Source organism: Alosa sapidissima, chromosome 1, assembly GCF_018492685.1.
Source record: "Alosa sapidissima isolate fAloSap1 chromosome 1, fAloSap1.pri, whole genome shotgun sequence".
Taxonomy (NCBI): Eukaryota; Metazoa; Chordata; class Actinopteri; order Clupeiformes; family Clupeidae; genus Alosa; species Alosa sapidissima.
This window is the reverse complement of record NC_055957.1, coordinates 9,975,942-9,988,372: the sequence shown is the minus strand read 5'-3', so window position 1 is coordinate 9,988,372 and position 12,431 is coordinate 9,975,942. Positions and strand designations below refer to the sequence as shown.

The following is a 12,431-nucleotide window of genomic DNA, read 5'->3' as shown; positions in this document are numbered from 1 at the left end:
CTTAGGACTACCTGTATTTTACAACAGAGCACAAAAAGGCAGTTAGCTTATATGCATATTTAATGCAGGAAAACAAACACATTCTTTATTAATTTGCTCATAAAATATTGAATACAAGGCTTGTACTTACCTTTGAGTCGCAGCCTAGTATGTTGTGCAGAAATGCCCTTAGTCTCTTAGTGCGCTTTAACATCCGCAGTATTATAGAGAGAAATGAAAGAAGAAGCCCATTATAGCTGATACCTTCTGATGTGTCATAAGTCATTTAACCATCAAACCAATCTGAATTAATTATGTATTTACCACCCCTCTTGTTTGAGATGGAGAGAATGTTTGTGAATGAGATTACATTTCGATGGGCAATCTTAGTAGAGAGGGAAAACATACACACACACACACACACACACACACACATGCAAATAAAAAAAAGCATGTGCTCTGTATCAGTGCAAACATGAGTGCGGGAATGGTATTTCTGTAACAGAGCGAGTTAACATGAAGGTGATCAGTGTGCTGCTGGTGTGTGGAGGCAGATCTCGGGGAGTGCACTGGCTGGCTGGCTACTCCTCCCCACAACTCCTGCAGGCGCAAAAGCTGATTTCTCCGCACTGCGCGCTGAGCCGGAGTGGAGCCCTGGCTGGCTCCCGGGGATCCGCTCTGCCACAGCCAGAGAAGCAGGGAGGGGAAAGCCAGCGCTCCTGATGAGCTCTGATAGGCAGCTAAGGAACTGAGCGGAATACAGGATTTAGAATTTGGAGAGAGAGAAAGAGAGGGAGAGGGGGAGGGAGAGAGAGGGTTAGGAAGGTGGGGGGGTAGAAGAATATAGAAGTGCCAGCTATAGTTGGGGTCTGATTTTCATGTTCAGTTTTTAATCAATTCTCAAGTGCCATTTTATGCTGGAAATAGATCCATTTTCACTTGATGCATGTATTTTCCCCCTCCCTGTAAAGATTATCCAGAAAGCGTACAGCTATACGTGTTCTTCAGAACCCCTCCTCTGGCACTCTCTCTCAACCCTCTCTCTTCCACACCAACGCCTCTCCAGGGACACGGCAAGCATAGTTGCAAATCAATGCGTCTTTAGGAGGGACACCTCCTCCATGCTTTTATCACACATCTCAGCGCTAATAACTTTAACCATGGCAGAAGATGGAGTTGCCATGCTTTTATCACACATCTCAGTGCTAATAACTTTAACCATGGCAGAAGATGGAGTTGCCATGCTTTTATCACACATCTCAGTGCTAATAACTTTAACCATGGCAGAAGATGGAGTTGCCATGCTTTTATCACACATCTCAGCGCTAATAACTTTAACCCTGGCAGAAGATGGAGTTGCCATGTTTGAGCCTGGCTTACCCCACGGGAGCTTTTGTTTTTGAGACGTGTGTCATCTCTTTCCTGTGTTTGAAATTGTAATAGCCTCATTAGGAAATGCAAATTTGTTTTTAAAATAAAAGCAGAAACATGTTTAATGTGCTATTGCCAAGGCGTTCTCTCTGGGTTCCTTTATGGCACTTTTTGTTGTGGTCTAATTCGGTTTGTGCACTGAAGGCTCTTATATTTCCCGTGGTTAGTCAGCTGTGTTGTAGCGACATCTTCAATTTTGTGCGGTGAGGTAGCCGATGACCAACACAGAAAGGCACAGCAGATTTGCACGGATCTGCTTTTTTTCTCCCCATTTGTCTCCTGAACTGAACAGCAGACTGGAATTGCTCAGCAGAGAGACACCAACGCTTTCACTGCTAATGCCAGTCTTGCTTTAGAGATGCCGGCCGCGGATTGGAGAGCAGCACCGTCACACTGACTCACTGCCATCTGTCCATCAGAGCACTGCTGCCTCTCCAGATGTGCCACTTACCGCGCCGCCCAGCATCCCACAACTCCCTCTGCTGCTCACAGGAGCCCAGTCTGGGTGTCACTGAATGAATTATGCCTCGACAGCTCCCAGGGATACACCCCCTCCTACCTGCACACGCAGCTCACAGAGCATACCTGGGTAACAGTTCGGATGCCTTTATGTGTGTTTAGACTTTGGGATTGACTCAAAGTTAGATTGACAATCGACAACTGGTGTTAGTTCAGACGCTGAGTTTTTTGTCATTGGAAGAAAGCCTTGTAGTGCACAGTTGAATATAATAATAAATGGCAAATACGGACTATATTATATGCTATTTTATTTAACATAACGCTAATTTTGAACATTAGATTTACACAAAACAGAAACACAATAAGATTTTGCCCTAGCCATGCACTAGACAGACTCTAATAAGAAGAAGAGGAAAAGGCAGCGTCACGAGATTGAGATAATGCTGTGTTTCCTCTGTTAAGGACCAGTAATGTAAAATTACTTAGCTAATCATTATACAACATTCATTAGTTGGAGAAGCAAATGACAGCAGTCCCTAAATAGCATCAGTGGTGGGAATGGCCCTAATCTTTCTTCGCAGCGGCATATTAAAACAACAACGCTTTATGCCAGGGGCCCAGCGAGGAGGTTTGCTTTACGTCACAAGGCTGCTCTCTGGTAAACCTCTGGTCACAAAAAGGCTGTTCTACTGCTTTGATGGTGCCATGTTTAACCTTTGACCTAGCTGTGTCATAAGCCCTGCTGATGCGCTATCAGCCTACTGCGTAAACCATTGCTGCCCTCATGTTATGTAAGTGTGTACTCCAAGGGACTACTGGTCTGCTGACCATAGGACTTCAGCTGGATGACCTTAATTGATTTGAAAGAAATGGAGCTACTGTAGGTAAACAAATTGTATGTTTTTTTGTCTGTCACGCTTTAGCCTGCAGTGAAATGCCATAAAAACAGCATCCTCTGTGCCTCTGAGTCAGAGATGAGCAGGTTACCCGAGAGGGACTGCTGGCCCCGGGCTTGTGTTGTTAGCACTGTGCCACTCCATATTCAGGGTACATGCTGTGTGTGTGTGTGTGTGTGTGTGTGTGTGTGTGTGTGTGTGTGTGTGTGTGTGTGTGTGTGCGCGCGCATTCTCACATCATAAATGTATGTACATATTTGCTAGTCAGGACATCTTCAAGTCAAGAAGACTCTATCAGTCTTCAGCTCATTCCATGTCAATCTTCACCTGCTAAATACATTTTAGTGAACATTTCTAGTAGTTTGACCTGTCAAAAGTTGCAGTATGCAATATGGTCAGCAGCTGAATCAATCTATCATAGTCCTTTTAGCTTGAAAGAGTATTAAATGTTTAACTGCACATTAATAGCAAATTGAATGATTAAAGGGGATGATGGGACAAGGTCACCTTGACTCACTCGCTTCACTCGCTCTTGCAGGCCACGTGAGTGAATTCATTTGCTCTGTTTGTGTTTGGTAGGCTGCTGAAGACCCAGTCCCTGGAGTGGTACTATAATAATGTGCGTCGGCGCTTCAAGAGGTTCGGGAGTGCCAAGGTGCTGAAGACGCTGTACAGGAAGCATGCGGCAGAGCAAGGAAATCTGGCAGAACTAACAGGTGCTTTGCACATGCGTACACACACACACACACACACACCGCACACACATACACACACACACACACACACACACACACACACACATACACACACACACACACACACACACACACACACACACACACACACACACACACATACATTAAAAACGTTTTTTTTCCTGATATGCGGAGGGGGAGGGATTATTGCTTATGCTCCAGACATATGCATATGCATCACACGGGTAATATGATTAATATCACCATGCATGCATTTGCATGGTAATGAACCAGTGAAACAGTTTCTGCTTAAAATATTTCTTGTCTCAAACCACTTACTGTTCGCAGAGCATCATGCCGAACCCGTTAAGCCATTCCATTCTTTTGTACAGAAAACACATTTTTATAGCATGGATTTTTTTTGTACGCATCTAATATGTCGACAAGCCAGGGTGAGTGGCGCTGATGTATCACTGCGAGAGGTCCTGTTTACAGTGAGTGTGGATGTGTATCGATGCGGCCGCGTCCGTGCTTGGAGCTTGCCGATATCTCCTGCAGTCGGCCCGCCCTCCGGAGTGCGGTGGCGGAATCGGGGGCTTTTTCTGCCGGCGTGAGTGTGAGTGAAGCAGTGTGGTGCAGGGAGAACAGGATTAAGGGCCCGCAGGCTTTCATTTCACATAACAACTTCACCAGATTACGCAGCAGGAGCTGGATGGATGCTGGGGCCAGGAGAACTCCCCACCCTCCCGGCTGGGATTGAAATCTAAATTCTGCTCCCTGTCTCTCTCTCTCTCTCTCTGTGTGTGTGTGTGTCTGTGTGTGTCTGTGTGTGAATGTCTTCAGCCACCCATGCCAAATTCAAAGCCAGGATCATGCAGCAGTCAGTAGCTGATCATTCTGACATATTCAGATTGGCCTGAGGGGGCTATTAGTAGATAATGGGTTGGTGTGTGTGTGTGTGTGTGTGTGTGTGTGTGTGTGTGTGTGTGTGTGTGTGTGTGTGTGTGTTTGTCTATTTGTCTATTTGCCTCTGTATGTGTGTGTGTGTGTGTGTGTGTGTGTGTGTGTGTGTGTGTGTTTGTCTATTTGCCTCTGTATGTGTGTGTGTGTGTGTGTGTGTGTGTGTGTTTGTCTATTTGCCTCTCTCTCTGTGTGTGAGTGTGTGTGTGTGTGTGTGTGTGTGTGTGTGTATGTACTGTATGTGGGTGGCTGTGTGCGCGCGCGCTTAAACACATTTGCATATGCGTGTGCATCCATGCCTATGTGCAGTATACTGTATTTGTCTCTGTGACTGTGACTGTGTATTATTCTTCATGTACATGTACTGTACGGTATGTATGTACATTTCATAATGACGTATATAGTGCTGTGTGTGTGTGTGTGTGTGTATGCATGTATATATGTATACCAGTGATGTAGTACTCGAGTCCGGTCTCGAGACCAACGCATTTTTTTATGTTCATATAAAAAAAAAATCAAAATGAAATTTCACGGCGGCCACGTCTTTGCCCCTTGCGTTGGCCTTGGTGCCCCCTTCTTTCAATATTCTGCTTTGCGTCCGTTTAATAGCGATTTTTATTTAGCCTATAGCCTGTCAAAATAATCTTAGCATCACAGCACAAACTAATTCAGTCTTACACAGTGGAGAAAATGACAGCGCATGGCAAGACAGAAAGTGCGTCCAAACTCACCCATTCTTCTCAGTTGAAATACTCGCAATCGCTAAGCCTACTCATCACACAGACACATGTATCACATCACATGAAAGAGCTTTTTCTCAGCTTTTAAACGATGTTAGCCGCTAATTGCTGTGGTGAACGGTTCGTGAGAAAAGTAAATAATATAATTAAATTTAATCATAACGTCTACATAAGGTGCTACACCCATCTCCCTACCCATTCATCTTGGTGGAATACTTCACGAACCCTTCGTTCAATACATGACAAACCATATATCAGAATAAACAGCAGACCTTACCGAACACAAAGGTGTAAAGCAGTCCCCTGTACAGTAAGCCGTTCCGGTATTCCGTTAATGTAGTATTCCAGTTAAATTAAAAATGTAATCTGCAGCAAGGTCTACATTCATGTCTCTAACTTTGGTCTTTAGGTTTCAAAATGTGTTTAAATCGTTCTTCATGATTTCATAACAGGCCAAATACAAAATAAATGTTACAAATATTGCCTAGATATAGGTAAATATTAAAATCAGAGGATATACAGCTGAGTAAGAGTTTGTGAAAGGAGTCTTAATGATCAAAAAATGCTAAGCATGCATCAAGGTTGCATCAGTTTCTTAAAGCTGAGCTGTGCTTAAATTGTTCAATACATCATTCCATAACAGGCCAAATATAAAATAAATATAAATATTAAATATAGCCTAGACATCTAACTATTAGATGATCAGATGATTTACAGTTCTATGTAATATGTCATGTTTCATGTTTTTGTAATGTTTCATACAGTGATTCAGGTCTACTGCTGTGAATAGGCTAAATACAACTTTGATTATTTTTATAGCCTACTACTGTATAGTTAACTTTGGCCTTGGTGCCCTGACATGTGGCCTTTGTGCCCCCCACCAAATATGCCCAACTGAAGGCCAAGTGGCCTTGCCCCTAAAATGGTGAAATTCCAAGCCTGGGCCTAACTGTTGATTATTAATTGGGGTGATATTAAATCATGAATATGAAAACTGACATGTTTTTATGGTCTTGGTCTCGACTCGGTCTCGACTCCTAAAGGACTCAGTCTCGATTCGGACTTGCTTCCTCAAAGACTCGGTCTTGACTCGGACTCGACTGTATTTGAAAACCAACGGACTCGGTCTCGACTCGGTCTCGACCCTTCAAAGACTCGGTCTTGTCTCGGACTCTCATACACACACGTATATACACACTATATATAGTGGGAATGTTTGGTGCTTCTGTGCATTTGTCTATATGTGCACATGTTTGGCCATGTAAAAGTATGTGTTGGTGTGTGTGTGTTCTCTTCTGTACGTGTGAGTGCAGTGGTATTGTGTTATTGTGAGTAGTTGAGCATTGAAGTTGAGCATTCACAGGCTTGGCCCCCTCTGTCTGACGGCCTCCGGATTTACTCAGCCCAGCAGCACAGGGGATTGAAGGGAATTAGTCATGTTTGTGGAGAAAAGGTCATGTGTGCATTTTACAAGGCCCCTAATGGATCGTTTTCTGCTACCCCGCTCCTCCTTTAACATATACAGTGTTCCAGCAAAGCGATAAACTGCGCTTTTATTGTCCAGGGTGAGTCAGAATGCTAAACGATCAGCGTCCGTTATGGGACAGACTGATTAGTGCTGCATGGTGAGATGAGTTTATGGCTGTTATGTTGATGGCTGTGAGGCGCTTCATTTTTTAGTAATATTAATAAATTGTGGAGAGGTGTTGAAGATGTGCAGATGTGATGGTTGTCTATTGCAACCATCAGCAGCTTATTGCAGTGCTTCTTCCCTCTCCCTGCACTGGGATGCACACACAGTCCGCAGGCCTCATTAGATCGCTCGCGCACACCCAGCCGCCCTGCCCTGCCCTGCCCTGCCCTGCCCTGCCCTGCCCTGCCCTGCCCTGCCCTGCCCTGCCCTGCCCTGCCCTGCCCTGCCCTTCCCTGCCCTGCCCAAGCCTGCTGCGCCTGACACGGTGTGATGGGAAATGCGGCATCCTGGCAAATATGACAGCGCTGGAGGCGTGGCGCTTCAACACCTGATCAACAAGGCTGATCTGATGCTGGATTCCATTTCCTGCAGTCTGCTTGAGATAGCAGCAGACCAATAACCCTGGACCCAGGCCCACATACTGTGTATAGTATAGTATAGTATATATACTCTTTTGATCCCGTGAGGGAAATTTGGTCTCTGCATTTATCCCAATCCGTGAATTAGTGAAACACACACAGCACACAGTGTACACACAGTGAGGTGAAGCACACACTAATCCCAGCGCAGTGAGCTGCCTGCATCAACAGTGGCGCTCGGGGAGCAGTGAGGGGTTAGGTGCCTTGCTCAAGGGCACTTCAGCCGTGCCTATTGGTCGGGGTTTGAACCAGCAACCCTCCAGTTAGAGGGCCGAAGTGCTAACCAGTAGCCCACATACTGTGTCTGGCCCGTGCTAACATCAGATGCAGAGAGTCGGAAACTGATTTGATAGGAATTGCAGGATTACATCTCAAACTAGTCATCTCTCTGAAGGGCTGCATTTTTTATTAAATGTTTATATATTTCTTTTCAATTTCTCTCTGAGATAGTCATAAGCCTTTACCATGCTGTTATCCTCATCTCCGCTGTGGAGAGATAGCCTGGAGCGCCCCACTCCTCCTGTACTTTAGTGCATTTGTGAAATCAGCAAAAGCACTTCTTTTCATCTCCTCGAGCCACTGCACTCACGCTATCTGACCTCAGCACATCAAAGGACTTGCTGCTTCAGCCTCAACATACAGTAGGTCCCTCTGAATGCTAGCTCACAGAGGCCATTTGAGGTCACCCAACTTTCTTGTGCCATATTGTGTACACAGCATGAGGGAGAGACAGAAAAAGTGAGTGGGAGAGAGAGAGACAGAGACAGAGAAAGTAAGGGGGAGAGAGAGAGAGAGTGAGAGAAAGAGAGAGAGAGAGAGAGATCCTGGGTTTGTTTGGTCACCTGGGCTTGTGGTATGTCGGTACACATTTATATCAGGCCCCTCCACAAAGCCTTCCCCCGAGGCTTTTTGCTGTAGGCTATGTGATGGCTAGAATCCCAGGGCGGCAGGAGGATCGCACAGGAAATGGAGGACTCAGTGTGATGTATGTGAACCCTCGATATGGAGGCATGTGAATGAAGAAAATGGCCTTGGCAACAGCATAGAGCATGTCAGGACTGACACTGAGCATAAAGAACTGTCGTACCATAGAAACTGCCTCCTGCAAGTCTGTGTACAACCGTGTTGCTGAACACTGTGGAAGTCATTTCGAAGACTGATATCAAGGGAGCTTGTGTCAGCCATTGTGTTGCTCTCTCTCTCTCTCTCTCTCTCTCTCTCTCTCTCTCTCTCTGTATGTGTGCGTGTGTGTGGTTTATGACAAGAAGGATAATGACTGCTTACTGCATGTGTTTATGTTCTTCCAAAGATGGGTGTTTTTTTACCGTGATGCCATTTCCCCAAAGCTGTTTGGAACGATGACAGACAAATGTTTGACCTTCAGTTATCACCCAAGAAAAGACAGATCTTTTTTTGGGGACATCTCTACCTGGCAGAAAAGCCATATTGCAGCGTCACATTTCATCCGTCACAAGATTTGTCCTCATGTTGCCCCCTGTGAAACTGTCTGCTTCTGTTACACAGCAGGACGTGACATCCACAGCACAGTAACTCAAAGTCCAGCAGCAGCAGCAGCAGCAGGGAAAGTGCCCTGGACTCCCACATCAGACACCCCTCCTCCTCCCGCAGTCCTCCTCCTCCTGACAGGAGGAGCTGTCTGCCGTAGCCATGGATCTTTTGGACAAATCTCCGATGCGCTTTCCATCCTCATCAGCTGAGCTGTATGCCCTCCCATCTGTGCTGTCTGGTGTTACCCCACCCCCACCCCTCACTTTAATATTCTAGAGCCAAATCTTCATCCAGCCAAGGTGGGATTCAAATCCCATGTTGTGCTGTCAAGCTTAAGGAAATTGCCAGAGTAATTGAAGTCGAAACTTAAAAGTCAATGAATTAGAGAGTTCAAGATGAGGCAAATGGCAGTAAGAGAACTGTGTGAGTAAAGGCTGGGTAATAACATAGTAACATAGAGTTAAACTCTATCCCAGGAATTTTTAAATTGAGTTTATATTGACAGCAGAATGTAGTGTTGAGCCGGAGAGTTAATCCCTGTCCAAAGGCCTCTATCTTGTTTGTATTTTATCTTATTATTTCCTGGCATTGGCCAGCAGCAGATGCATGCACACTCACCAAGGCTGCAGCTATGGTGGGTTTTTGAAATCTAATGAATTGCAGCGCATTCCGCCTCCAGCTTGAACCGTTAATACTGTGGAAATGGCCCATGTGTCTGGTAATCCACTACATTAGTTTATTGTTTTGTGCTGGTGCACTGTTTGTGATATGACCAAAAGAACCACATGTTTATGACGAAGGCATTAATGGATTGCGATTCATGAATTGGGGGCACATGAAACTGTGTTACATGAAATTTCACCAGTTCATTTCTATATGCAAAGAAATCACCCAGCTCCCAAGAAGCTGTGATGGCTGGAGTTTCTCCGTTGCTAACCATGTATTAAGATATTAAGGTTATTATTGCTTATGATTGCTAACCATGTTTTAAGGTTGTTATTGCTTATGATTGCTAACCATGTATTAAGGTTGTTATTGCTTATGATTGCTAGCCATGTTTTAAGGTTGTTATTGCTTATGACTGCTAGCCATGTATTAAGGTTGTTATTGCTTATGACTGCTAACGGAGACACTCCTTTGTTTTTGCCTGTGTGCAGAGGAGAGCACATACGCGGAGAGCACTGGCAATGAGGGCAGTGTGTGTGACAGTGACTCAGCCTTCTACAAGCAGATCGAAGGTGAGTTGAACACATGGGCCCCCTCGGCCCTGCTCCAGTCCTGCTGCAGTCATGTGTCATCATGGCTGACTCAGTGGCCCATGTGTTTGTTGAATAAAGCTAACATTCTGTCAGACCAATCAGCTGCAAACATTTGCCAACATACACTTAAACTTCTCAGCCTCAGACCTGGAATATGTAGTAAACGTGAACACATTCTGTTCAGGCTTGCCACATATTGTGAGGATATTCAAGGAAATGGTTGAATATCACAGATAATTTGTTGGTGAAGCTTTGTGACTCCATGAAAAAGAGCCTCATGCAATACACTTTGCTTTCACCCATTTATTTTGATAAAGACCATTAGATCAATAGATCAATACTGGAGTGACATGGAGTATTAGCAAAGAGCGTCATGTGATAAAATCAGTCAATCATCAGGAGACAAGGTTAGCATACTTTAAACCTATGGACTCTTCTCAGGATTCTTAGTATTCTTAGGACTACTACAGTCAGGAATATGAAGAATGTTGTGTACAGGTTCAGAGTCTAAATGATTTCCTCTTGTTTAGCAAACAAGCAAATCCTTTACTTCCTCTCTGTTGGACTCAAACCCCTGAATGCAGACATGCACTCATATGCTTACATGGTGTACGTTTCTACAGAAATGCAGTGGATTGGTTTTGTGCATGAGTTTTATTTTGTTGTAAAATATGAGACTTGTATATTGTGAAAAACACAGGTGTAGTTTGCCGTGAGGCAAAGCAATTGACACATTCTTTAAATTACTCCTGTCTTCCAATACATTTGTGTACATTAGGCACTCAATTCCTGTCGGTGAGCGGTGCTTGCACTGCCTCATCATTATGTAGATAAAATTGTGTTTGTATTCCCCTGAAACCTTTATACCACTTCATCGGTTCTGTTTTGACTCAACACAACTGACCCCCCCCCCCCCACCCCATTCTCTGGCCCAGAGCACAACATGGCGGACACGATCACTGTGGCGCTGCGGGTTGCAGAGGAGGCCATAGACGAGGCCATCACCAAGGCCGAGACGTACACGGACAGCCAAGTAAGACAGTCTCCCTCTTCCACAGATGGTTTTTCCCCCAATGTTTTTTTGTGCTGGTCAATTGCAGAAATCGGCTGTTAACAGAATTCATTCACAAATACTGTAACAGAGAGCAAAGCCGGTGAAACCATATGTAATCCAAAGGCAATGATGAACATATGATGATATAAAAGGATATACAGTAATATGTTCAACGCAGTGTGCAGCAGTACAAATAGCCTGCTTTTGGTTAGCTCTTTTTTTCCTCATGCAATCTCTGGTTTCGTTAGAATATTAGAAACTCTGTGCACTGTGGTGTGAATGTCTCATATCCAGGTGAGAAGAGCTCCCATATTTGGATATTTGGAGGTGTAATACGAGTATGTTTTTCATTCTGGAGTTCTAAAAATACAGAACCAGAGAGCCTGGCATTCACTGTTGCACTGCAAATGCACTGTTGATGGCCAGGTGGCCCTTGCGTGTTTCAAAGGAGCAGGCGTCCAGTAACATTGGGTCTGCTGTTCAAACCCAGAGAGGGCAGTCTTAAAGGATCAGGCACTCACACAGCTCAGGAAGTTTTCCATTATGTTAGCTGTTAGGAGATGGACTATTATAGGGAAAAAAGGGTGCCGGATTGGTCAACCGAAAACAGACGGCCAGTGGTGATTGTGGAGATGGGGGCTGTAGGGGATGAGTGAACTTAAGAAGAGAGGCAGAGAGAGAGGGAGGGAGAGAGGGAGGGAGAGAGAAGGAGAGATAATGGTGGAAGATTTCAAAGAGTGTACGGAGTGATATGTTACACATGGATCTATTTGGCTGTGCCTCCAGTTGTGTTGATTATTTTATAAATGCACAATGCAAACTCATTCAGTTGCTCAAGACAAAACGTCATTATTTTTTAGGTACTGCTATGAATTAGCTTGCCATGATGACCAAGATATAGTGATAGAAACGATCCTCTTTGGAGTTATTTGTTAAGTATACAGTAGGAATGTTGTACCATAGTGTGGTACGATAGAGGGATACATTCTCTGCTTTATGGAATGGTGCCTTGGGAATTATGGATACCTTAGATTGGAATGATTGTAACTACCAGTCATAAATCATCTAAACGTAGAATGCATTTTGACAGTGTTATTGGTCCAACCGCATCTGGCTCCTTGAGTTGCGCTCATTAAACAGCGGTAGTGATGTAAGGGTTGCAAGCTGTCGGGTCAGCGGGCAGATAGTGGTTCTGATGCTGACCACCAGTAATTAGACCAGGCTATTTTCTTCATGACATCCAGAGCCTTTATCAGTACGTGAATGACTTTCATGAGCTAAGATGAGCTTATCTGCCACATCAGAGGCTTACAGCTGATCACCTCTGATAATGCCTC

The 12,431-nt window shown here is 44.6% G+C and overlaps 1 protein-coding gene across 7 annotated transcripts in view; it reads left to right on the top strand.

Moving 5' to 3' along the window:
- myripa (myosin VIIA and Rab interacting protein a) overlaps positions 1–12,431 on the top strand; it is a 37,114-nt gene that overhangs the window by 14,123 nt on the left and 10,560 nt on the right. For all 7 annotated transcript variants that reach the window (XM_042089083.1, XM_042089075.1, XM_042089066.1 and 4 more), the window contains 3 exons: positions 3,345–3,481; positions 9,939–10,019; positions 10,976–11,073. In XM_042089083.1, the coding sequence (XP_041945017.1) occupies positions 3,345–3,481; positions 9,939–10,019; positions 10,976–11,073 (316 nt within the window). The remainder of the gene's footprint in view (positions 1–3,344; positions 3,482–9,938; positions 10,020–10,975; positions 11,074–12,431) is intronic.